The following is a 27,731-nucleotide window of genomic DNA, read 5'->3' on the forward strand; positions in this document are numbered from 1 at the left end:
AAGTTCATTCTATTTTCCTATTATTTTGCTTTTAGTTCTGTTAATAAAGTGTTATTTATACTCTAAAGTTTTGAGCCTGCTTTTGCCCATCTCCTAATTCTTATCTTGTAAGAAAAGAAGAATAAATAATTCTAGTGAGTGTATTGGGGTTAGACCAGTGCTTAACCCACCTCAGGGATAAAATTGTCTGTTGTAATTCAAGAAAAACCATCATGTAGTTCTGTTCTCCTGTGTGAAATGGATCTTTTTAAACTGTTTTGTTGTTACTCCAAGGATTTCACTGATGCTAGGCATAGGTATAGCTGCAGATTCACATCTCAATTCTTGCAAGTCAAAAAGCCAGGTGATTGATTCTACTGGTTGAGTTCCTATGGTACTATACTTTGTTCCTGGAAGTGGACACTGTTGCAGTGTATAGACTTGGTCTAAATTTATACAATTGCTCATAATCAGGAACATACTTCCTCTCATACAGGAACTCTTCCCTATGACCTTGCCAGGCATTGCAACTTGCCTCGTGTGAAGTGTGCTTAGAGTAATCTTATGTCTGTTACTGTGCTTTGAGACTTAAGTGTGACCTCACTAGTCATAGAATAATCTAGTGTAATAAAATATTCCTTCGAAGAGTATAAATAATAAAAACAGAGAGGAAAAATCAAATCTCTTTGGCAGATCTTAGAATGTTCTGGTTTCGAATGGACTGTAAAGATCATCTTGTTCCAAATGCCCTGCGATGGGCACGGACACCTTTCACAGACCAGGTTGCTTAGAGCCCCATCCAACCTCTCCGTGAACACTTCCAGAAATGTGGCGTGCATAGCTTCTTGAGGCAACCTGTTCCAGTGCCTCACCACCCTCACTGAAAATAATTTCTTTCTAATATCTAATCTGAACCTGTTCCCTTTCAGGTTTGAAGCCATTGCTTCTTGTTCACTTACTACATGCCCTTGTAAAACATTCCTTTCTATCTTTCTTGTAGGCTCTCTTTGGTAACTGGAAGGTCACAATTAGGTGACCCTTAAGCCTTTTCTTCTCCAGGCTGAAAAATCTCAATTTCTTTATGGAGATGTGCTCCATCTCCATCCCTCCTATCATGTTTTTGGCCTCCTTTGGGCTCACTCCAACAGGTCCATGTACAGTAATTTCATGACTATAAGGCACACCTTAAAGCCTAAAATGTTGATCGAAACCCAGAAGTGCGGTTTATAATCTAGTGTGCCTTATATATGGACAAAGTTAGGAAATTTGCCAACCCAGAAGTGCGAACAGTGAACCGAGCCATGGGGCCAGGGCGGGGCCATGCGGCTCGGCAGGGCTCACGCGATTCCATTTCTTATTGGTTACTTTGTTGTGCGCGGATGCTCACTGCAAAAAAAAGGTGCGCCTTATAATCCAGTGTACCTTATAGTCATGAAATTACTGTAATTCCTGTGCTGTGACCCCTAGCTGGATGCAGCACTGCAGGTGGGATCTCACCAGAGCAGAGCAGAGGGGCAGAATCCCCTCCCTGCCCTGCTGCCCACACTGCTTTGGATGCAGCCCAGCACACGTTTGGTTTTCTGGACTGGGAGTGCCATGGCTGGGTCATGTCCAGCCTCTCACCCACAGCACCCCCAAGCCCTTCTGAGCAGGGCTGTTCTGATCTGTCCATCCCCCCCAGCCTTTGCTGCTACTGGGAGATTACCCTGACCCAGGTGCAGCACCTTACACTTGATCTTATTAAACCTCATGAGATTGCCATGGACTCACTTCTCCAGCCTGTCCAGGTCCCTGTGGCCATCCTATCTTTCAGATGTATTAACTGCACCACTCAGCTTGTGTTATCTGCAAACTTATTGAGAGTGCACTCAATCCCACTGTGTGCGTCATTAATGAAGATTAATTAAATTGACCACTACCCTCTGGATGCTGGCATCCAACCACTTTCTCAACCATTCGATGGTCTAATTTTAAAAAAATTTGTTCTGTAAATTAGACAACTTTGCAGTCATCAGTTTGTTTGGCTGACCATTTAGTTCATGTTCATCAAAGCTGGCTTCACCAGATGACAGAGTATTCAGGATTGGAAGGGACCTCTGGAGGTTATCTAGTCCAACACATACCTACCAAGGCAGGGCAACTTTACACAGGTTAGGAGTGAGTCCAGGTAGGTTTTGAATGCCTACAGAGAGGAGAATTCTCTTACTGTTGTGCAGGAATAGGTAGTCTGGGCATGGTAGCATGTGTGTGCGTGTGTTGTTAGGGAAGGCAGCTTCTTACTCAAGGCCTAACCTTGTTATGTCTTTGTTTCTGTTTATGTTAAATATAACCACTCCTGGACAGATTCCTTTTCTTCTGTCTTTTGTTTTAAGTTGTGGGTTTTTTTACCTGTTGTGCTGATAGAGAGGACTTAATTAATCTGCAAGAATAGAATATGCAGAATAGATTGCAAAGACTAGACACAGGATATTTACTCAGCTATTGTAGATAATTCAGGGTTCTCAGATTTATGTCTTTACTGAATTAACTCTAAATTTTAAAATGCAGTACTTCATACTATTCTTCTGTCAGCCTGCACAGGGCCTGTCCTGAGAGGGCAGGAACAAAGGCAGGAGAGCAAAACTCTCATCTGCATGTTGCTCACATGCTTTGGTCTACCAGGAGCGAAGTTATCATTTTTTCTCCAACACACTGACTTTCGGAAGATTTCCTCATACCATGGGATTCTAGGAACTACACTGTAATCTCTTCCATAGCCTGTACAGCCCAGTTGGAAGAGAAAAATTGAGAAGTTATGTGTGTTCAGTAACATCCCATTTATTAATTATTTCGGAATTGGTCTGTTTTGCAGATACATGGTAAACTTTTTGACCATTGTGCAACCAAGAAAAATCACTTGGGAGGGGCTTAGTCTTAAATGTGGCCTGAAGTAGTGATCAGAAAAGCAGTAGCAATGTGGATATCCTCTCCAGTGTGTTTTTGCAGTATCATTATTTGTTTTTGTTTTGAGTTTATTTGTACTTTGAATATAAGAGTAATGCCTTAAGCTTAGTAACAGTGGAAATACTTGTGGTGTGAAAAGCCCCCAAATCTGGATTTAATAAGGCTGCAAAAACACTTCTATGCCCTTTGTGAAAGAGTCATAAGTATGTGAACTTACAACATGGTGGGATAGAAAAGGTTGTTACTTACAGTAATTTCACGACTATAAGGCACACCCTTTTGACTAAAATTTTCCCCCGAAACCAGAACCCCGACCCCTGCGCCTTATAGTCCGGTGCGCCTTATATATGGACAAAGTTGTGACATTTGCCACCCCAGAAGTGTGAGCCGTGAGCCGTGGGGGGAGCCGGCAGTCCGCGGCAGCTAGGTGGAGGCAGGCCCAGGGGCCCATGGCTGCCAAGTGGAGGCGGGCCCGGGGGCCTGTGGCACCGCCCTGCCCAGGTCCAGGCGGGCCCGGGGGCCAATGGCTACCAGGTTGAGGCGAGGCCTCAGCCAGCAACCGTGTGGAGGGAGCTGGGGGCGGAGCCTCGCTGCAAAAAAAAGGTGTACCCTATAGTCCGGTGCGCCTTATATGATCTACAAAGTTGCGAATTTTGCCGACTCCCGGGGGTGCGCCTTACAGTCCGGTGCGCCTTATGGTTGTGAAATTACTGTAAGTGTCTTACTTCTCAGTATGAAGGACTAAGCCTAAAGGCCCAGTCATATGAGGTGGTCTTGGTTACTGGAGATTTTTGCTTTAAGACTTGCATTTCTTTAATAGTTACAGCATGAAAATTTTCAGTATCGTTTTCTGTGTTGTGTGTTGAACTGGTACGAAAATGGGCAGCTGAGTAAGGTACTTTCCTGTAGCTGTTGATTAGACAACTGTGTCAGCTTCATTTGCTTTGACTCCAAAAATGGATACTCCTGTTTACTGTTTGCAGTTATCAGGTACATCAGTTACCAGCAGTACGGAGAGTTCATTTTTTTTGCCAGATTTTAAGTTCATGGAAGAAGAACTTGTTCATTGCTTGACTGTCAGTTTCTATTTGTAACTATCCCCTAACCTGTAGTGTTGTTTTGAAAAAACAGAGGGGATGGAGAAAGAAACATGGATTCCGGTTTTGTCTATCCTGAGATTGTTTGAACATTAGAGAAAACTATTAGTGAGAGACTAGAGAGGTGCTCCTTTTTTTTTCTTTTCTGTTCCTTCTTGGCCCCTTTTGCTTTTACAGATACTGCCCATAAGCTTATGAAAACTGTTCTGTTTGAAAGATTTATGAAACGTCAACTGGTGTTGAAAATAACACATTTTCTTGAAAAAAAGGGTAGATAATTTTTGTTGCTAGGATAGTTTGGAAAGACATGAGTGTTTTAGTCAGGACTGTTTTTCTCCACTGCAGTGTGAAGTAAAGTGTAATTAATACTAATTTGGCTATTTCTAAGCAATGCATTCTAATTTCAAGTGAATCTAATCTCTGCTTCAAATATGGTCTAGGTCATTAAGAGTATTTAACTGGCAAAGCAACAGTACTGCTTCTTGTATTTCCTAGTGCACAACTTGTCATTTTTTGAAGTTTCCTAGCTTAACTGTAGAGATGACATCAGTCTGTAGAGATGTCTGTTTCTAGTTTAAAGCCTTCCAGTGATTTTCATTGAAATTAATGGCTGTAGTTAGCTTGGGGACTTTGTGTTTTCATATACTCAAGACGTAGGTTTTTATTTATCAGTGAGATATGGCTTGCCTCTTCTGATCTGGGCAATTATTGCCCATAAAAAGAAGTGGGTACCTTAAGGTAGAGTTTTACAAGTACACATTTCTTTTTGACAGCTAGAAGATGGACACACTTTATTTGACTACAATGTTGGACTAAATGACATAGTTCAGCTTTTGATACGATCTGATTCTGAAGCTCCTACCACTGCATCTGTGACAGATCAGGATGGAGAAGTCAATCCCTGTACTGTTTCCAACTGCAAGAACAAAGTAAAAAAAACAAATAGTGGATCACCCAGTCAGCCATCTACATCATCTCGCTCGTTTCTCATTGATCCTGGCATTGGATTGTACAAGGTATGTACAAACTCTAAAAGCTTGCTTCACTCCTTCAGATGTAATTTTATTTTTAGAAAGGTATTGTTTTATTGTATCAAAGAGTGTATCCTCATTGCTTTATTGCATTATTTGATTCCCCAATTTGGCTTAAATGAAATTCACATAATTTAAACTGACACTTGGGGAGTCTTAAGCATGTCGCTTGGACCAAGATCACTTTTCAGCTCTCAATCTCTGACACACTGTGTTCTTCAAAACACATTCTTGAAAAAGTTAGAGTAGCTGTGAAACAAATACTTTCTTGTCGACAAAAGAAGCTAATAACGAAAATGTCTTAAGTTGTAGTTTTACCCTTCTTTTTTCTTCAAGCTTGCCTAATAACTGTTTTAGTACTAATGTTTCAGTGCTGCATTAGAACTAGATAAATTGTGGAAATACACAATTTCTTCAAGCTATATGTTATGTAGTAATACCCTTTTTAATGTAGGTTTTTTAGGAATTACATGCCTGGTATTCATTTAGTTTTTACCTTGTTGAATTTTTCAATGTTGTTGTGAAGGATTACATCAGAGTACCAGAAGTTTAATTTAAACAGAAAAGGGGCAGTTTCCAGACTGCTACCTTTTTAAGTGTTTGTATGTGAATGTGTGAAGAATTGAAGATATTAATAAATCTGTATGTATCTATCTGTAGGAAATGATAGCATTTCACCTCTTCTGTGGGTGTTTCTCTTACATAAGACATAGCTTTAACAGTAATTATTTTGCTGAAAAATGTCCACAGTTACAGAGAAGGAAAAGGAGGTTGAGGTTGCTGTAAATGAGAAGATTTGCTAGAGTGTTGCCTTAAGTCCTTCAAGAATTGACAAATCTGGCTGAGAAAACCATGAGCTGGGCTTCTATCTGGCTTATTTTGCACCTGGCTTAAGCAAGGTCTAAGGATGGAGTGATGTCTGGAGTGAAGCAGAGGCTACATGACCCTGTGTTGTTTCAGTGGGACGCAGAGGAGCACCTGCACCAGCCAAAATGTCAGTCTCCCTTCACCATCTATAAAAAGCCTTGCTAGAAATCTGTTTGCTTTATGGAGATAAGGATGTGTGCAAAGACTCTCAGGCAGAGAGGTTAGAAAGCCTTTACTCCCACCTCAGCAGATGGACCGAAGTATCAACTGTAAATTATGACTAGAAGTTACTAAGATCTTAATTACAGTAAATTCACGAATACAAGCCGCACTGAGTATAAGCCGCATGGCTGGGTGTTGGCAAACATTTCGTTTTTTGTCCATAAATAAGCCGCACCCGAGTATAAGCCGCTCTGTGTTCGCAGCGAGGACCCGCATGCAACAAAGTTGCCAGTTAGTAACAGAACCGCGGCAGGGCGGGGTTTACTGGCTCAGCTCGGACCATGAGGGCTCGGGGCTGCCGACAGGGCTGGGTGGCCCAGCTCGGCGCTGCCACTCGGCGGGGATGCTCGGGGCCGGCCACCACCACCACTGGGCTCGGTCACCCTGGCTCAGCGCTGCCCCGCGGCAGCAGGGGGAGCACAGAGCCCGCCGGCACCTGCGGCGGCCATGGGAGCCGGGGATGGAGCCTGCCTGCTCCTGCGGCGGTGGCACGTGGGGATGGGAGCCCCCCGAGCCGCGGGGCCAAGCAGAGAGAGCTGCCCCGCCTTCCCGTGAGCTGCAGGGCCAAGCGGAGAGAGCGGCCCCTGCTTTCCCCGAGCCGTGGGGCTAAGCGGAGAAAGCTGTCCCTGCCTCCTCCGAGCCACGGGGCCAGCAGAAAAGAGCTCTCCCTGCCTCCTCCGAGCCGCGGGGCCAGCAGAAAAGAGCTGTCCCTGCTTCCCCCGAGCTGCAGGGCCAAGCAGGAGGGAGCTGCCCCGCCTTCCCCACCCCCTGTGCTGCCCACACAGAGCAGCTCCGCCTGCCGTGCAACAGAGTATCAATTTGTAACAACCGCGTGAATGCCGGGTTTTACTGGCAGGAGCTCGACTTTGCAGTTTGCACTGACTTGGTTTGCACTCCCAGGGTTGAAAATGTCAGAAAATTATTCACATATTGGCCGCACCTGAATATTAGCCGCTTTCACGGTATGAGAGCAAAATTTTGGTCAAAACAGTGCAGCTTGTGTTCGTGAAATTACTGTAAGTCCTTTTTTGCATAGTAATTTTCACGAACCTAGGAATGCAGATGAAAGGAGAACATGTTTGTCTAAGACCACACTTATCTCAATTCCACCTGTAACATGAAATCGCTCCTTTTGGGTAGGACCAAAAATTATAATATAGAAGGGGTATTTTTGGGAGAAAAGAAAGAGGGGGGAAACACCTCTACTTGATTGGGACAGATTGACAGACATTGTCTTTCCTCCTCCCCTGAGTGGGGTTTGTACCTCCCAGTTGCATTGAAGCAGGCCTGGGAATATTTATTCACACACACACATAAATATTTATTAATGCTTGGGAATATTTATTATTATAGCTGAATGGGTACTTATTAGTATATATGGATATTTACTAGTATGTATTACTATTTATTAACATATATGTATATAGGTATTTATAGTGCTATCAGATCTCTGTTACTATCACTTTCTGTCATGACACATATTAACACTCTGTGGTTAGTGCATTGTTCACAGGCAATCCTGAACCTTCCTCCTGTTGCTTCAATAAGCTTCAATAAAGATGGACTTGGTATGAGTGAACAAGCCAAAAAGAGGAATAACAGGATGAGTTGCAGGAGAGCAGTTACAGTAACAGTGGTTTGGGCATGCAGGAATGTTAAAAAAAACACAGCTCATACAGAAGCATGTGTGTGTTTAATTTTCTGATTCTCACATGGTCAATTTTTCATTCAAAAAACACTGACTTAAGTAAAAACATTTTAGACAAGAACCTAGCTTGGAATAAAAACCATAGAAATGGAATCTGTAATTGAAATCAGTGTTTCTTTAATACTGTTCACAAATAGCTGCCAATAAAACAGTTCTTAAAACAAACATCACTCACATAGAATAGTTGTATTATGCTCCTCAGAAGTCTGTGGTAATAATTATTTGCTCTTATTCTTTGCGTGCATGGGAAGTATGTTGTGTAATTATTCACATCAAATTACAAAAACATGTATTACAGAGGAATGATTGTGGGAGTTTGCCTTGATGTATTGTTTTATTATTATTTTTAAATTTTTTGTTGTTTTGGATCTGGATCTGATGGATTTTAACTTGGCTGACTTGGCTTCTTTGGCACTCCATAACTGGTTGCAAGAAGCAGCAACAGGTGGGGAATCCTTAATAGCATGTATCTCATTCAGGAGAAAAGGAAGTAAAGCACCACTTTGAGCTTCAACTAGTTCAAACATATGAGATTGCACAGGGATGCCTTCATGAAGGTTTCTTCTAGAAGTGCCAGAATTCACTGTTTATATTTTAGATTGATAAATTTAAAATAAGGCTGTCGTTCTCCAATTTGTTTATCATGTGGCTGAAACTGTCATCCTGGTAATAAGCTGTACTTTGAATACTGTATATTCTAGGAAAGTAAAACTAAAAATTCACATTGGTATTTTACATACACAGAAGAACAAAAACATCGTTTGGGAGTTTATCTGAAGAAGAGGAGTGGCAAGAGTAATACAGGAAGTATTCCTTTAATGGGTTAAACTTGTTAGCTCAAACTGCTGCCAGTTGTGCTTTCAGCTACCGAAGGACTGCTTCACTCTAAATACTAAAATTTACTGAGTTTTGCTCATACAATAAATACAGTACAATAAGTTTATTCATATCTTAGAAATTAGCCTTTGGAATGTCTGAGAGTAAGTGTCTGTCTGGCACAATGTTAGTGCATGACAAAGACTGTGGCTTAAATATATGTGTATTTATATAGAGTAATTTCACGACCATAAGACGCACCGGACTATAAGGCGCACCCCCTGGGAGTCGGCAAAATTCGCAACTTCGTAGATCAGATAAGGCGCACCGGACTATAGGGTGCACTTTTTTTTTGCAGCGAGGCTCCTCTCCCAGCTCTCTCTGTGCGGTTGCTGGCCGAGGCCCCGCCTCAACCCGGCAGCCATTGGCCCCCGGGCCCGCCTGTACCCGGCAGGGGCGGTGCCGCGGGCCCCAAGGCCCGCCTGTATCCGGTGGGGCTGGGGCATGCCCGCTGCCCCTCTGTGCCGCCTCCACAGGGCCGGGGAGTGCCTGTGTAGAGGCCGTCCCACCTCCACGGGGCCGGGGCGTGCCCACCGCCACTCCACCCTGCCTCCACCTGGCAGCCATGGCCCTACCGGCTCCCCCCGCAACTCGCAGCTCTCACTTCCGGATAGGCAAATTTTTTGAACTTTGTCCATCAGATAAGGTGCGCCGACTATGAGGCGCACTTTTGGGTTCCGGGGAAAATTTTAGTCAAAAGGGTGTGCCTTATAGTCGTGAAATTACTGTATATGCATATCTGCATGTGTCTCATTGATAAACAAAGACTTTTTATCTGCACTCGTTCTGTTGTAATAATTTTTTAATAGTTGGTGTATTGTTGAAGTGGTTTTTAAACCTTTTCTTTCAGTGTTCTCTGTATTACTAAAGAACATCTGTTTATTATCTGAAGACCTGAGAAAATACAACATGATTTAGAATAGTAAAATGGTTTGGTTGCTTAATACCAGTAATACTGTGAGTGCAGAAGGGAGTAATTCTGGAGATGAGTTTCATTTCTTACAGTCATAACATTTTGGCTAACTATGGTGGCAATGTTGTTAGGTTTTTTTCCTATCTTTCCTTGAGTCTTTAATGATTAAAAAAACCTTGTAGGAGAGAAAGGTAGAAAATTAAATAATAATTGCAGGTTGGAGACTCAGGAAGGTCTATAAATCCTTTGGTTTTGAGCTAGTATTTTAATAGTGTGTGTGCTTTTCATAGCTGTAAAGAGCAATTGGTGAAACAAGAGGAAAGGGTAGTGAAAGACATCGAGCTAATTTCCAGATTTGAAGGGGTAAAAAGTTAGTGTTATTTTTTAAAGTTGCATATAAGTTATATTTATATTAGATTTTAATGAAGGGAGAGTAATAAAACACTGAAAGTGCAAAAAAGTACTTTTGACTTCATATTACTTGTTACTGTAGTTGATTGTTTTACTGATGACGAAGTTAAGCAGTAGCCCAGTAAGTTGTCTAATTTTTTTTTTTCTTAATTGTTATTTTATAAAACACGCGTAAATTCATTATTGAATTTTTCTTTTAGATAAATGAATTGGTGGATGCCCGTGATATCAACATTGGAGCCTGGTTTGAAGCTCATATAGAAAATGTTACTCGAGCAACAAAGGGACATAAGAATGGTAAAGCTCAAGGGAAGAGTGGTAACACTTACAGAAGGACTAATGGAAACTTAAATCAAGATCATTCTAGAGAAAATGCAAATAATTTGGACAGTACACCTTCCACATCTTATTCAGACTGTATGGACTCTGATGAAGAAGCTATTTATCATATCAAGTATGATGAGTAAGTGCTCCTGATACTATTTTGAGGACATCACGTATTGTTATTTGGTTTGTATAAACCAAGAATTTCTTGAAGAAGTTTGGAATCAAAGAGAGCAAGTTCAATATTGCAACCAAGAAAAAAAATACTAAAAAATTTATAAAACTTTTCAGTTGGATATAGCAAATCCATTGGCAGTAATGATGTTTTTCATATCTAAATATTTGTGAAGTATTATCTTCTCCTTATAAGAATATCCTTCCTATATAAGAATATACATCCTTTCGACATAAGAAAAAGAAACTTATATACCCAAATTTTTACTGTTTGTTTTTTCAAGTAAGGGTTTTTTTTAAATTTAAATTGTGTGTTGTGAAGATGGAATTCTTCTAAATAGAGCTGAAGGAAAACTCCCATTGAAGCAAATTGTTGTTATTTAATTTGGATTTATTGTATTCTAAATAGAGTAATTGTGCACAAAATTTCAGATCTGTACTTACAGTAGCCATTTATTATTATTGAGAACCCCATGTCTGAGGACGCAAAACTGATCCTGACCTGGAGAGAGGGCATTAAGGGTGGGGTTTTTTCAGGTTAGTTTGGGGTTTTGTTGTCCATTCTCTAGTCATAACAAATTCTAGAGCCTGCATTGTGTGGGTGGGAGACCTTGAGTTTGAAAGGTTTTTGTATTTGTGACCAGGCTTTGCACCACTTCTTTTGCTTGAGAAATTGTTCTGAAATTTTTTTGCTGATAATGTGTTAAAGCAGTAACTTAAGCTTCTAAACAAATAAAATTTTAAATGAGTTGAGTATTTTAAATTTTTGATACTGAGATTAGTAAAAAACTGTAGTCTGTGGAATGTAAGATTGAGGTAGAATGCAAATGATATTAAATATTAACTAAATGTAGATTTCCAAACCACTTTTTTTACAGTAGCTATTTCTACTTTCCACATTTTAATATGTAACTCTGCGTCTGAGTTACAGAGAGCACTTTTTGTTTGTAGTGCTAGTGATAGATACAATCTAAAGCACTTTTTTGACTCAGTGCTAAGTTTGGATTCCATATCTGTGACTTTAAGCATTTTACTTAAAATGTTAGAGAATTAAAATGGTGGAAGTAGAAATGTAAATACTTCCGTGAATATTGCAAAAGATATTTGAAAATAACATAGTCAGCTATTGTGATGAAAATGAAAATAGTTTTCCTTGAAATTAATTTGCTTTCAAAGACCTATCTTTAATATTATCTGATTTTACTTCGCTGTGTATATATGTAAGTTAGCAATGGGCAAAATTTTCTGAGTAAGTGTTTGTAACTATTGCAGTGAAATTATGGGGTTTTTTTGCAGATGCTGTTGTTTTTTATTGGTTGGAAGTACGGAAGTAGAAAAGATTTCACAACAGTTCTGATTTTTCTTTGGTATAGTCTTACTAAACTAAAAGATTGACCTCTGTTTATGTGTACTTGCCTTTCAGTGGGTGGAGACAGTCTTTTTATTCCTAAGAAGTGGTTGTGTATAGCAGCTATATACACTTGGCCAGTGAAATTAAGTAAGGCACAAAAGCATATTGTGGCAAGATCATTGCAGTTAAGCTGATCAGTCTAAGATATTGGAAGTGTAAACTTTTGGAAAGAAAAATTATTGCAAAGTGCAGCTTGCACATTTATGAGTGATGAAGTATTTGGTGGATATTCCTAATACAATTCTTTTGGGGTCTCGCTTTTCTTCTTTTAGCGTTATCTAACATGCACATTCCTATTGTAACTACATTTGTGCTTCTACCACTTTGTTTTCATACATTAGTGTTTACCTCTGATGTCTGTAGACAACACTTGTATTCTACCACCTCTTTGCTTGATGTGGATGAGTAGGAAGATCATTGTGTGCTTTGACACACAGTTTTCTCTGCTACAGAAATACTAATTTATCTCTTCACTCCTGTTTTTCAAGCTTCGTATCTTTCTGTGAGTACTGTGCCCTGCACAGTTATTTGTGCATGGGTGTTTTGTTTTTCAGGTTTGGATTAAGCATTTTGCTGCCAAATTTGCGTGGTATTTTCTAGTCTATCCTTGCGATATTGTTTTGGAGAACCTCTTCTCCTTTGTATCTCTGATAGATGATGGCTCTCATGGGTGACATAGTTTCAGCTATGTTGTGGCTGAAGTTGTAGTTTCCTTCAACAGGTATTGTAGTTTCCTTCAACAGGTATTCTTACATGACACAAAAACACTCTCCGTTATCTGAAATAGAGTAAAAAATGGAAGATGTAAACCTGGTGTCAGTAAAGCCATCAAAATCACTTTAATACGTTGGAAGGACTATATGTCAGAGGTGGGCACAGGCGCACAACTTCACAAATCATAACTGATGCTTTTCTGTCTGTTACATCCTTCCAGAGTGAAAAAAAATCACCACAAAGGTTGCAGTTGTGGGATAGGTCACTTGTAATGCATTGAATTGGTCTACTCTACCGCCTAGATTGGTATGCTCTCCTATAGCAGTTTTCCTTAAATGATGAAGCACCATTTGTCCTTTTCTTAAGTGAGAAAGCTGGCTTTAGCAGCGTTGCTGCTAGATTTACATATCACAAGTCCTATACACCTAAATGCTTTGATATGCAGTTTTAGATTTCATAGAAGTGTTCTTCCTCTGAGAGGCTTGGTATTCATTTATTCCTCTTTCTGTTTCTTGCTTAAATAATATAGTTACAGTGAATGTGAAGGGAAAAAATGTGACAGTTCTTTTTGCAAAGAGTACAGTTAAAAGAAATTACCCTTTCTGGGCAAGAATTAATTATAATAATCTCAAAGGGCTAACTGGCTTTTGACTAAACAGAGTTCTCCTACCAGCTGTGACCCTCACAGATAGGAGGTACTACATATTCCTCTGATTTTGTAGATAACAGCACTGGTGAGTTGTTTCTGTAGTGGTTTTCTTCCACTTTTCTTCCACTTTTTCTACCATCATGCCCCACCCCAGCTATGTGTCTAGTCTTTAACTGTATTGCTGCATTAGTTATAATGCCCACGTATTTCTGCAGACAGAAAACCAATAGCTGTTGGGAGGAACAAAACTCAGTTTCAATTAAACTGGCGTCACAATTCTTGATAAGTGCAAAGGTTTAAAAGACTTGTACTTTTTTGAGAGACCTAATTTCACCTGTGAAGAAGAGACCAAAATACCAGTTTTACCAATGCTGGCCTTCAGGCAGTATCAAATTTCTTGGCATCCATTTGTGGCTATGTAATTCTGCATGACAGTCCATCTGCTTTCAATTTCTGAATGCAGGTTTTTCCCTGGTGGCAGCATTTTGAAGTTTCTGTTCTAGTCAGTGTATCTTCCTCCCCTTAGACTTTATTCCCTTATTTCCATTTCATATTTCCATTTGTGAGTATCACAAGGAGCCAGTAAACATTTTGAAGTCAAGGATGTGCAATCAGGTTTCATACAATACTATCATACATTTCTTTCTTCTGCTCCCAGCAACTGACTTCAAATGCAGAAGTAAACCTTTCTTGAACCTAAGAAAGCTGAATCCTGATTTAAAAGGAGTTGTGAGGAATCCAACACATGCTGACATTCTAAAGTTAACTGAGATAACTGTAGGTGATCTCCACAACAGCTTGCTTAAGAATCACTTCTGAATCAGAAACAGGACATTTCAGTAGCTTCCATAAGGGCATACCTACAATGCTGTGTCATATCAGCATTTGCCCTTTCCTCTTACCTTATTGTATTTCATATTTGTTACTGGTGTAGCACTGGTTATGGCGAACTTGTTCTCAGGGAGAAAGTTCTCAATTTGCAAGTATTAGTTTCTTGATCATTAGCTCCCCAAAGCAGCATGAAGACTTAGGGATTTTCCCCAAGTAATTGGATTACAATCAAGTAATGTCTTTCCCTTTCTTTTCTTGTTTCAGTCATTTGTAATAAAGTCTGTCCTTTTAAGAAGGCTCTCAGCAGAAGCCACAGGGAGGCTGGATGTTTCTGCAGAATGAGAAATTTCATGTGACAACTTCTATGCAAGTACAGATTAAGTATGACTCAAGTGTAGGTAACATTTCTCAAGGCTATTGTTTTAGCTGGTGATATTCCCCTCAGGTTTTATAACAATCAGAGAGTTTTATTTTAAACCATGAAGTAATACCTGCGTCATACACCATAAAATACACTGTGGTTATTTCTTCCAGGAAACTAATTGCTTCTGTTGACTTCATGCTTAATGTGAGCTGTGGAGTGATGTCCTTGGATTTTAAAGGTGCGCACATGCTCGCACACACACACACACATACACACGCACACACATTAAGAAAATTAGGATTTCACTGTGTTGCCACAGACGTCAAAAAAGTGTAGTCAGCCTGTGTGGCTGTTGAAGCAATATGCAAGACACAGTCTTATAGCTGGAGAGCACAGACTCTTCTGAGGCAATGAGGAGAAAAATTCTAAGTACTACCTGGTCAAAAAACCCCACTTTCTACTTGAAAGTGTCATCTACAGCTGAAGAGATTGTCAAGAGTATAATAGTGTTAAACTTGCTATTACTTTCTCAAGACATGGTTTGAAGATTAGACTTGCTTAATGGGTCTGTTTACTGCAAGTTTTTAATATGAAATTTTCAGATATAGGTAGTAGGCTGGGATTGAATAGATTGTATCAGAGAATTCACACAGATCATACTACTGATACATTGATTTTTGGAGACCAAAAGACATTATAGGCTGCTCTCAAACTACTTCTTTCTTATACTTTGCTTTCTAGCTATGTACATCAGACAGTGAAGTTGCACTGAATTTTGTGGTTATGTGACTTTACAATGAAGTGCTCTTGTTTCCTGATATGTCTAAAAACTACTGTTTACTAGGTGAATATTACTGGATTTTGTCATTCAGCAGTCAAATAAATTTACCTGGTGGGGCTGGATATAGGAAATATTTCCTGCTTCTTTGAGAGGTGGCATTAGTGATAGTGCATGATGCAAACTGTTCTGTTTTGTCTTCCGTGAAGAAATGCCAAAATACATTCCTTTGTATGCTGTGTGTTTTTCAATTAACCCTTGTGAATGTTTAGCTGAGTTATTTGACTTTTTTCTTTAAATACATCAAACACAGGAGATACTGTAAATCAGGAGGATGCATACTGTCAGATTCCTGGTTCTAGTTTCAGACACTGAACTGTGGAAAGGAATTCTTTTTGAAGGACATGAATTTAATGGGTGAAAACATGACAAAATTATGGGAGCTATAACTGTAGATTTATTATAGCACTTACTTACTTTTGTTTATGTTGGAGAGTTCAGAATTTCAGAAAAAAGAAGATAAATGAAAACTATATTGTCTGCTAAGCAGAATGTTAAGACAATCTGTTTCTGAGGGGTTAACACATCTTTTTTCTCATCTTATGTCAGTCACAAACCTTTTTTTATAATTAGTCTGAGTGACTACTTGGAGCACCTCTCCTAGCTATGTAATTTTGTTTTCCAGTTCTTAATACCAGTGATTAGTTTGTTTACTTATTCAAAAATTTTACCTCATATAGATAATGAGGCAATGCTAAAGTAGTAAAGGAGCTGCTATGTCAGATGTCTTTTTTCCATATATCCTCACTAGAAACCATGCCACCAGAATCATTCAGACTTGGAAGTATTTTATGGGAGCAGCTGCACACTACTGCTCTTCATTCTAAGAAGTCAGTTACTTGTAAGGTTGTTGTCCCATTTGCAATAGGTTTCTGACTGTGTATTGTGTGTTTTGTGATGTCAGAGTATTTGTATGTATTACAGTGAGGGTTTTGACAACAGACACTAGCTGTAAGACTTTGATTTCTAACAATGTAGACACTTTGTGCAAACTGAAAAGGGAATAATTTGAGGAGACATTTAGGTGTTACGTCTCTAGAAAGGATATGAGCTAAGGGAGAGAAGCTTTTTTGTCCTAGTAGCTGTTTGAGAGAACAACTCAAATAATAACAGTCAAACTTTTTTTGTTTAAAACTGATTCTTGGCTGAAAAAATTGTGTGGACAGTGAGAATAAGATTGAAATTTACTACTCACTAATTTTTCTTGAATTATCTGTGAGTGTTCTCCTTGCATTTCTGAGGAAAGTTTTTTCAAAGAATGCATGACTTGTCATTCATGTCTTGTCTGCTGTCTAGTGAAGTAAACCTGGTTTTCACTATATTCACATTACTTAAACTTGTAATACAGCAGTATTGTACTAAAAATTGAGCGTTCTGCGTATTTCTTACACTTCTTACACTTCTGTTTTGATGCTCTCATTTCCAGGTTGTCTCCCTTCAGGGTATCCGTGTCGTCCACACAGCGCCATTGTGTAAGACTAGAAGTTACTTTTCCCTGAAACTCAGACTTAAAGTACAGTAATTTCACGCGTATAAGGCGCACCCTTTTGACTAAAATTTTGGTCCGAACCCAGAAGTGCGCCTTATACCCTGGAGCGCCTTATATATGGACAAAGTTTGGAAATTTGCCAACCCGGTAGTGTGAGCCCGCAGCAGCGCTGAGCTGAGTCCGCCCGGCCCCAAGCTGAGCCAGTAAACCCCACGATCTGTTACCAATTCATTACTTTGTTACACGTGGATCCTCACTGCAAAAAAAAAGTGCACCTTATACGCCGGTGCGCCTTATATATGGACAAAGTTCAGAAATTTACCAACACTCGGAAGTGCGCCTTTTACCCTGGTGCACCTTATACTTGTGAAATTACTGTAATTAGGGAAGTAAGATTGTGATCTTCAGGCTATTAATACAGTTTCTAATTGATTAGGTCAAACCTTCAGGCTATTAATACAGTTTCTAATTCTGTAATTATTCATTGTTAGGTAAGGTTCTCAAAATCTTGTTTACGTTCCATGTGACTGATTTTTATCTTCATTGACATTCAGTATGCCTTCCAGTCTTTCTTTTGAAATATATTACTTTTTTTCTTATAATAATGAATTATGAGACCTACTGGGTTTCTGGAAGTGCACAACTCGACTATCCCAGTGATTTCTTTTTTCCCCATTCGTAATTGTGTCTTACAATGAGTGCTTTTTAAAACACCGTGTTGCTTTCTCAAATATTACAACAAAACTGGGCTGATTGTTTCCTCAGGTTATCAGGGAGTGGGCTGTAGGAATCTAGTTTTCATCCAGTTCTACCTTCTTAGTCAGATTTACCTCTTCCAGGAATTTATTCCTTTCTGTTTCTTTTTTTGGTTTTGCCCTTCTATTCCTTCATTCCAGGGTTGGAATGAGTATTTTCTGAATTTTTTTATTGAGAAAACAAATTATACTTTCATTTTATTACTATTGGAAAATAATTTTTAAAATTGTTCATTTGCACTAATATTCCTCACATTCTAGTATGGAGAGTGAATGGGGAGGTCTTTACTTTTTGTTCCCAGAATTTTAGCTTTCCAGATCTAGTTGATCAGCTGGGAAAAGTGTTAGAGGGTATGTTGCCAAGGTCTCAGTAAATTGGGAAGGCTTGGCTTTATTCTGACATGGAACTGCTATGTATCCTAGCAGTTGAGCATTTTAGTACTCACAGCCAACTATCTGGCCATAGCCAAGAAACACTGGAATTTTTACTTTGTGAATAGTTCTTTGCTATGGAGACAGTTTACACAGATAGGAAATCCCAAGAAATCCTTGCTATGCTAGTGTTAGAAATACTACAGGGAAGAATTAAATTAAAAGTAAATAGAGATATCCTATGGGAAATATTCATTAATCTCTTATGATTATTCTTACTGGTATAGCTCCTTTTTTCAGTATAGTTGCCAGATGTCCTAAAAACATGGAAACCCAAGAAACTGTCCACATGTGTTTTAAATGTAAAGGTTTAATTGTGCCATATAATCTTAATTTCAACTTACCAAATTTATGCTAGTCTAATTAAAACATTACTGTGAAAATGTTTTTTTTTTTTTTTGAGTGTGATCTTAGTATTTTCAGAATAACTCAATAAATGAGAAAACACTTTCAGCATATGTTCATATCTCACAGAAGTCCTTTATTAAAGCTTCCCATAATGGGCAAAAATTAGTTTTCACTTAATTATTGAGGTAAAAAGACCATATTTATTCGCTTTATATTTTGGTTTATCTACATAAGTCCATGTATTCATATCTTGTGATTCTATGCTTAAATATGATTCTTGCATATTTAAGAGATTAGATTTTAAATTGATTTAAATTAATTTTTAATTTATTTTTGTGATTTTCACAAATGACGTGTTAAACTTTAGGAAAATGAATGTGAGGTAGTAGAATTTTCTAATGTGAGCCTGATTTTTTTCCATATTTAACTAAATTGTGGCATTAGGCACATTTGAGGGCACAAGTTTACTGTGAAAGTACTCTTCGCTTAATAGTATGATAATGAATAGTGGTATTGAGCTTAACATACAGAGTTTAATTCTGAAATTTTTAGCCTAGCTTAAAAACTTGTGGCAAACTGCTTCTGCTGTTCTGCCTGAGGTATCAGTTATGGACTAATGTGCAGGGTTAAATATCTGCTAGTATTCACCAGCAACCATGAAAACATTTCTCTGTGTGCAGGCACAGCAGTAAAAACTTTCAATATCTGTAATCTTTTGCAAAAGAAAGGTAAAATGTGGCAAAAGAAATCTTTTTTTCCCCCTAAAGTTTGTAAGCTTGCATTTTTGACCAGCTGATTAGAGGAAAATGTACTCAGTGGAGAGTCAACCTTCCTTTTCTTCCTTTGGGAAACAGTTTCTGCTTGAAAAGGGAGTTTTGGGGCTATCTTTTGGTAGGTGATCTTGTTCTAGTCAGGCTGATAGGCAGTATTTTTTTTGGTTTTTTTCATGTGCTGCTTCCAAGAACAATGGTGGAGACATTGTTTTCCATGACAATCCCTCATCATCCCTGATGAAATTCCTCATCAGTACAATAGGAGGGATCTGTTCTGAATTGCATAGAGGTGAGATAGATAATATGAATCTGAATTTAGGGAAAAACGTTTGTCCAAAGCTCACCCAGGAGAAACAGATGCTAAAGATATTTTACTTTCAGAAGAGAATAGATTTTTCAGATCAAGGTTAAGTTTCTATGAATGTAAACTCTTTTAAGTTACATATTTTGATTTTTTTTTTAATAGTGACATGGGGATTTCTAAAATGTTTATTAGTTTTATGATCCCATATGTGTTTCTTACTTGATTATTTCACTGTATACATAAATGGTGCATATTTTTGATCTATCTTCTCTAGTTTCCTGTTGTTTGAGCACTATTTTGGTTTCGGAGTTCAAGTAAACAGAGCTTTATTTACGATGTTCTGCTTACTGTCTTCTACAAACTTTAGGAAAGGTTTACTGTAAAAGTTTTGCAGCTGATTAGGTCAAACCTAGCTGTCTTAAGATTTCAGTAGCATGTTGTACAATAATGTGGTATTTTTAGGCACTCAATAAAATAGACGCGATCTCTATGGCTGTTTTTTGCTTTGTCTAGTTACCTGTAGGGGAATCAATCATGTTTTTTGTGGGTGTTACAGTTAGAATATTAATAATTAATATAGTGGAATGGTATGGTAGTTCTTTTAGGTGAAAGTTGCATGACATAAACACAAAACCTCAAATGTCAGCTTTTCAGTATGCACTGAGTTTGGAAACAACATAGGCAAAAAAACTTCAAAAATGTGGAGAATTACATTATGTGAAACTATTGTTTTGATAGTGACTTGATCCCAAGCACCTGTCTCATCATGATGTAACTTCTGTTGTGCAGAATTTTATAATTAGGATCTAAAAATGTTGGTACAAAAACAAGCTTTGTATTTAACTTTTGTAAGTAGTTAGAGGTAAGTTTTTTTTACTTAGCCATTAGTTTATCTGAAGGTACACCCACTCTTAAACTGTTGCAGTTCATGCTTCTTTAAAAAAGCTATCACTAAATCTCCCTCATTCCCCTGCCCCCCACATCAGTAGTAGCAATCTGGTGTGTTTGATTTAAGGCATAATAGAAGGCATAACTTGTTTAAAATGTGTCCAGTTTCATTGGTGGGACTTCAGTCAGCTGTTCAGGAGTAGACATCCCGATTTCAGGCTATAGTCAGTCAGTCTCATGATCTTAATGACAGTAGTTTCTTCCTGTAGTAAGTTGCAATGTGCAGTTTTCCTGAGACCTTGAAATATTCTTGTTCAGTATAGAGGGAGGTATGTTGTAAAGTGGTAGAGCCATACTTCTATTAGTAAGATTTTGCCATTAATATTAGTGTTTGAAAAAGGTATATTAATTTAATTGTGAGTTCTCTTGCTAAAGTACCAGTAATTGCATAGTTTAAAATATAGTTTAAGATAAATCATCCTCATTATTGTTTATTAAGAGGGGACAATGAATAATTTTAATAGCTACTCTTTATTTGCAGTAGACTGATTTCATTTTCTCTGTGAAATTTGTTCTGTGTACTCATTTAATACTAGCTAAGTGATAGGGGATTTTTATTAGCCTACAGACAGTGTGAAAAAGGAGCTTCACTTTAGCATTTTATTACAGGCTAGCTAGCTTTCTTTTTTGCAATTGGTATTTTGATCATGTCTATATTCTGTTACTTTTCAGTACATGTGCAAATACAGGCTCTAGTATGAAGTAATTGTGGCCTCACTCAGAGGAATATGAGAAAACTGTAGTGTTAAAATCAAAAACATCTCAAATTTGAAAAGGTTTCCTTCCTGCATTAGGATTTTAGTTAGAGTGCTGTCAAAGAACACGAAATTATTGAGAAGTGCATATGATTACCTTAGTGGTTTTTTTGGTTTTTTTTTTTGAGAAAACTGATGGAAATTGTTTTTCCCATCTAAGATGAGACAAATTATTAGAATTCTTAGTCTGTATTTAGAGGAAAGCTATATTTTTAAAAGGATATTAGGTCAGATTTTATGGTTCTTATGTGTCCTAACAACATTTTAAAACTTTTACTTTTGAAAAAGAGTTGTCTGTGACTTTCTTTTTACTGTCGCAGGAGTCATAATCATTGGTGTTGTTGGTTTTGCTTTTCAAGGTACCCAGAAAATGGCATAATAGAAATGGACACAGTTAATCTTCGACCCCGAGCAAGAACCATTCTGAAGTGGAGTGAGCTAAAAGTGGGTGATGTGGTGATGGTTAACTACAATGTTGAGACACCGGAAGAAAGAGGATTTTGGTTTGATGCAGAAATTACCTCTTTGAGAGAAATCTCAAGGACTAACAAAGAGGTTCATGCTAAAATTCTGCTGGGGTAAGACTTACTTCACCAACTCAGAAAATCTCTACATATCATATGAAGTGTGTTTGGTTTGGTTTTTTATGTGCTAGTCACTACTAGATTAATTTTAATGTCATAGTTTGATTCTGCAGCTGTGTGAATTACGAAATTACCGGGCATGGTTTTTGCAATTGCCAGATTTAAATGTAAGTCAGAGTTTTTATTTTTCCTGAGACTGCTGGAGACAACCGTAAAGTTTTTTATGTATTTTGTGTGTTTCAGTAATTTTTTGGATAATTGGGAACCCCTAGGTCTCACTGAATATGAGTAATCTCTGACAGTTTGATTAAGTCTCTGAACTAGCTAAATAAATTTTTAAAGAATAAAATATTTATGTAGTATTATAACTTCTGGTAAGTAAAGTGTGGAGCTGTGGGATGTGGGAACTGCAAGTTTCATTGTGACTGAGATTATCTGAATATCTTTGCTTTGTTTTACTATTTCATTTTAAAACTTCCATACAGTTCTTCAGGAACAGTGTTTTCTGGAGATATCCTTAGGATATTGCTGTCACTAAGTTGTGTTATTGCCTTCTTAGGGATGAACAGATGACCAGTGGTTGATTTAATGTTGCCGTGTCCCACATTTGTTCATGAGTGTTATCATTTTTCTGGGAGTGTGTTCTTGAAAATGAATTGGACTACTAGCATACCTTGTAGTTTTCTTTACAAGAAAAGAGAATGTTGTATCTGTAGGAAGACTTAGTGTGGGACATGGTTACTTGGGAGAGACATACAGTATTTTGTGTAAAAATGCAATCTTACCTGGTACTGGAAAATTGTGAAGACATTGGCTTGGTAAAGTATGCAAGTAAATGAAAATTTGTTTTGGGTATGGGTTTTAATTTTAAAATTACAGGAGTTTTATTAGATAATCTCAGTGCATTATAGTCATTTTTTATTACATAGAGCAGGCACATGGACTGCAAAGCAAAAAAACCGTCCAACTTGAAATACAAAGCTAGGAAAAAATGAGTATATATTTTGAATTATTAACTTGCAAGAGAAAAGAGATTAGGAAACGGAGGACAGTATCAATGGAAAGATGCAGATTTTCACTGTAGTGCATTTAGTGCTAGTGGCATTTGGTGAGTCAGGGATGGGTTTCATGACTTTCTACAAGTAGAACTGTTCACACAGTAGCTTACATGAAGTTCCAATGTCTGTTGATAAATTTTTTAAAAACTGTTGCCAACATGGATTCTTTCAGAGTTTTCCCCATCTATTAAATACTGGATACAGGATAATCAGAATATGTTTTATACTCGCAAAAGGAAGCACCTAGTGGCTAATAGAAAATTCTGGTTGGAACTCTATAGGGTAGTCTTCTGTATATCTAAATAAAATGATAGTTATGCTTCAAACTAGAAGATGCTAAATTCAAGTACCGTGGAAGGTACAATAGAGTTCCCATGATACTTACACTTACTATCCTCTGAAAAGAGTTGGGAGGAAAACAACACAGTTGACAAATACCTATTCTAAGGTGATTAATTTAATTCAATTTTTCAGATGGAATCACATTTCAGAGAATTTTCTTCCTAATTAAGAACTCTGGTTTCCTTTAAATGTTGATAGATTGTATATGCAGTAATCAACTTCTTGCAGAAAGTACGGTTAACTGAGCCCTGCCATTTCTTAAATTTATCAAAGAATAATTCTGTATCATGTGTACTATCAAACTCATTCCTCTCATTTAGTAGTAAAAGAACAAGACAAATCTCCTAGTATTCATAAATTTATCTAAGGACCATGCAAAAGTAATTGCTTTGAATTTCAGGCATGTTGATTTGCAAATTAAAGACCAATCTCAGTGTTTCATTGTTTATTAATATTTAATATAAATATATTAATTTAGTTTAGAATTATAATGTAGTTATTTTAATCTTGAAAAATATAATTAATATATTTCTATTCTATGATATTGACATATGATTATAAGTTCTTAACATTATTTTAGCATTAACTATTTGTCTCAAATAAAGATGAAGTTCATTTTAAATATTTTATGATTATATGTTCATGATTAATTGATTGTATGCTAATGACTAGTTTTTTGTGTACTACTGAAGAACAATCTTAGCAGGTAGTAAAAGGAGGCAGAGATCTTAGGGTTGCATTGCATATATTTATTGCTTGCACTCTTTCTCTTTTGTGATATTATATCAAAGAGATTCTGTATAAAACAATTTTGTATGCCATATATGAAGGTTTGATTTATTGACCTTGTTTACTTTTGAAAATGATTTCGTGAATCTTTTGGCATAATCACAGGAGAATAACAAGAATATACTGTTTGTGGTCATGCTTTGAAGCTAGTAGAACATATGATGAATACTTCTTTTTGGTGCATCCTTTGACATGTGTGTGTTTGGTGTTACTGTTACTCATGTCTTAGTCATAAGCAAAAGGAAAATTTCTGTACAGTCTGTCATCATTAGCTCATCTTTTGGAAAATATATATGAAAGCTATTCCATATATATACTACCAAATAGAGCATGAGACTGAACAGGACAGGCAACCATCATTACACAGAATAATTGACCGCTTATTATTAATTCTCATTTCTATAGTATTCACATTGAAGCTGAAATTGCTAATTGTAGGATGTCTAAAGCATATCAAACAGGATTTTCTGTGTCTCAGATGCAAATACTAGGGAAACAGCAGTGCTTTGGCCATGGAATAGGACTTAAGGTTTCTCATGACTGTGTGCATGCTTGCAGTTCAGCATCTCTGAATGTGGGATTCTTATTTCGGAGTATCTGTGGTACTTCTAAACTGAGTTTGACTGGCAAGGTGCTGCATCTCCAGTTTTAGATACCCTCTGCTTTCCTCTTTGGAGGGAGTGTTCTACTTCATAATGACAACATTTGTTTGTAATCTAGAATAATAAATACCATTTGTTGAGTTTGAGACTAACTGTTCACAATTTAACCTTGGAACCAGCAAATATATTTAAATTCACCATACCAAATCAAATCAAAGTAGTTCAAGTGATGCTCTGTATTCGCTCCTTCCTAGAATTGAAAATAATGACCAAATTAGGTCTTAGTTTTCTTCAGTAAGCCCTTGAAAGTCTGAGATTAGCAAGGACTATCTCAATACCAAGACTCATATTTTGCTTAAGCCTTTGGAGATGTGTAAGAATGTAGATATAAATTATGCAGAGTGAGCATAATTTTCTTCTTTAGATGAGTGAATGTTTAATGAATTTGATGTCTTGACCTACTGAGCTGTAAAGGAAGGTAATAGAATGGCCATAAGTTTTTGTGTTCATATTTGTCATCTTTTGATTCTGCAAGTTTTTGTATGAACATTCCTGCTCCCAAAAAGGAATTTTTTTTGCAGATTACTTTTAAAATATTTTCACTGTATTTTTCTTGTAACCTGCCAGATCTGATATTTGTCTTTTTTTTTTTATGGTATACATTCATATTTATCATCTTACTACTCGTTTATTCATATCTAGTGTGTTTTATTCTCAGAAAGCAGTATGATATATTAAAATTATGCTACCTGTACAGATTTTACTCTAAACTTCTCCCTTTACTTCTTTTGGACAAGATTTTCCATTTATATTTAACTTCTGGTTTTTTAGAATTCATATGTATATTTGTTTTTACAGCTTTGCAAAGGCACAGAAATTAAACACTTACAGAATAGTGAAGTATTCTGTAAAAGTGAGTGAAACAAGCTGTGCATGGGGTTTTTTGTTTATAATTTCAAGAATTCTTTTGCTTGTGTCATTTTCTATCTAGTTAAAAAGAAATTTATTGGTAGTTGTGCCTTGTTTTGACACTTAGGAAAATAACAGTACCATACTTGTATCACTCTCAGTCTTTATTGTGGTAATCATCATGTCGGAGTTGTTGTCATAATTTGGTGGATGCTCAATAGCACAGTTCTCACAGTGCTTCAGGTCTGGGATTTTCATCAGTGTGGTTTATGTTTTACTAATATGTGCATAATTTTCTACCCAAAGTAGAAAAGTAACATCCTGCTTTATTTTATTTTAATGTCTTTGACTGTTGCTGGTTGATATGGGACATATTGTTCTGATGCTGTGTGAAATATTAACAATATTTACTTGGACCCATTTTCTTAAATAACTTTCATGCTGTATCACCAGGTATCCTAGTAATAAGATTTTAATTGCTGAGGACCTTACCTGCAGTCATTTTTGCACGGGTACAAAAGTGTCATATTTCTTCTAGGCAACAAAACTAGTAAAAAGTGAATTTGTATCTCACTTTCCTCTCCTCCTTTGAAGCTTCAGTGGAGCTGGTCACCTCCTTTCAAGAAGAGTACTCCTCTTGAATCAACAAGACTGTTTCAAATCAAGATAGATTCTGAGTGGCCAAGATTTTGCTGAGATTTTTGGTGATGAATCTGTAGAGGTGATGTCTAGAATTATTTTTGTGGTTTCTACAGCTAGAAATTGTTCTTTTTGTGAAACACAGCCTTAGGGAATGATCTCACAACTCATGACAGGAATGATTGTTGACAACCAGAATGTTTTGTGTACTGCTTGATTACCCTGTTAGACAAAAGAAATCATGTTACCTAAAGTGGTATGTGAGTACAATTCTCTGCTTGAACTTAGAAGTGATGTTTACTGGAAATAAGCTGTTCACTTTTAAATTCCAAATTAGGTTTATAACCTTTTTTCAGGAAAAGTAAAGGATTAAAAGATAGAGTGAACACTAGAACAGAATATTATTAAAGAGACTTCTGCATTGTATGAAGTGCCTTCACACTGTGCCTGTTAATGATTCGGGTGTACAGGACATACTGCCCACAAGATATTGGGACATCCTGGATTCTAGAGAAAGGTTTCTATTCAGGATGTATTGTTTCTGTCAAATGTGAAACAGGAGAACAGTATCTGAGTGAGAATAACTCATCAAGAGAGCATGAGCAGCACAAATCCTGTAACCATTCACTGTAGTACTTATCCTCTTTGCAAGGTTTTTTATGAGCTATAATACCTTGATTTAGCAACTATGGCATCAAACTCTTGGTGTTGGTAGAAGCTAGTGATGAACTTAAGGAAAGCAGCCCTGCCAAAAAGAACTTGGGGATACTGGTGGGTGAGAGGCTGGACATGACCCAGCCATGGCACTCCCAGCCCAGAAAGCCAAATGTGTGCTAGGCTGCATCCAGAGCAGCGTGTGCAGCAGGGCAGGGAGGGGATTCTGACCCTCTGCTCTGCTCTGCTCTGCTCTGGTGAGACCCCACCTGCAGTGCTGCATCCAGCTCTGCGGTACCTGGCAGGGGACAGGAAGGACATGGACCTGTTGGAGCAAGTCCAGAAGAGGCCACCAAGGTGGTTGAGGGGAATGAAGCACCTCTTCTATTAGAAAAGGCTGGGAGAATTGAAATTTTTCCACCTGGACAAGGCTTCGAGGTGACCTAATTACAGCCTTCCAGCACCTGAGGGGAGAAAAGCCAGAGAGACTTAAAAGACAGAGCATGTAAGTGACAGAAAAAGGGACTATGGCATCAAATTGACCTATTAGGTTCAGAGTAGATTTTGAGTAGAAATTTTGTAATATGGGAGTGGTGAGGTACTGGAATAGGTTACCCAGAGAAGTGGATACCCCATCCCTATTAGTGTTCAAGGCCAGGCTGGATGGAGTTCTGAGCTTTTTGGTCTAGTGGAAAGTGTCCCTGTCCCTGCCCAGGCATTGGAACTAGATGATGTTTAAGGTCCGTTTTAACGCAGCCGTTCTATGATTCTATGAAAGAGTACATTTTGGGAAGTATTTGGCTGACTTGTTATAGATACCCTTTTCTTTGGACAGAAGTTTCCATTTTACAAACACTCATTGAATAGTTGTGATTAACACGTTCTATGCAGATCATAGCTTTTCCTTCACACTCTTTACCTGCCTGCTTTATTTTCTACCTGAAAGAGGACAAATCTTCCGGAAGTTCCCTTGAGGAGAAAGGATTTGAAGCACTACT

General features: G+C 37.8%; 1 protein-coding gene across 4 annotated transcripts in view; it reads left to right on the forward strand.

Moving 5' to 3' along the window:
- Positions 1–27,731, forward strand: part of UHRF2 (ubiquitin like with PHD and ring finger domains 2) — an 83,754-nt gene that overhangs the window by 11,311 nt on the left and 44,712 nt on the right. For all 4 annotated transcript variants that reach the window (XM_033085629.2, XM_033085628.2, XM_033085632.2 and 1 more), the window contains exons 2-4: positions 4,793–5,035; positions 10,248–10,510; positions 21,516–21,734. In XM_033085629.2, coding sequence (XP_032941520.1) covers positions 4,793–5,035; positions 10,248–10,510; positions 21,516–21,734 — 725 coding nt within the window. The remainder of the gene's footprint in view (positions 1–4,792; positions 5,036–10,247; positions 10,511–21,515; positions 21,735–27,731) is intronic.

This window comes from Catharus ustulatus, chromosome Z, assembly GCF_009819885.2.
Source record: "Catharus ustulatus isolate bCatUst1 chromosome Z, bCatUst1.pri.v2, whole genome shotgun sequence".
Lineage (NCBI taxonomy): Eukaryota > Metazoa > Chordata > Aves > Passeriformes > Turdidae > Catharus > Catharus ustulatus.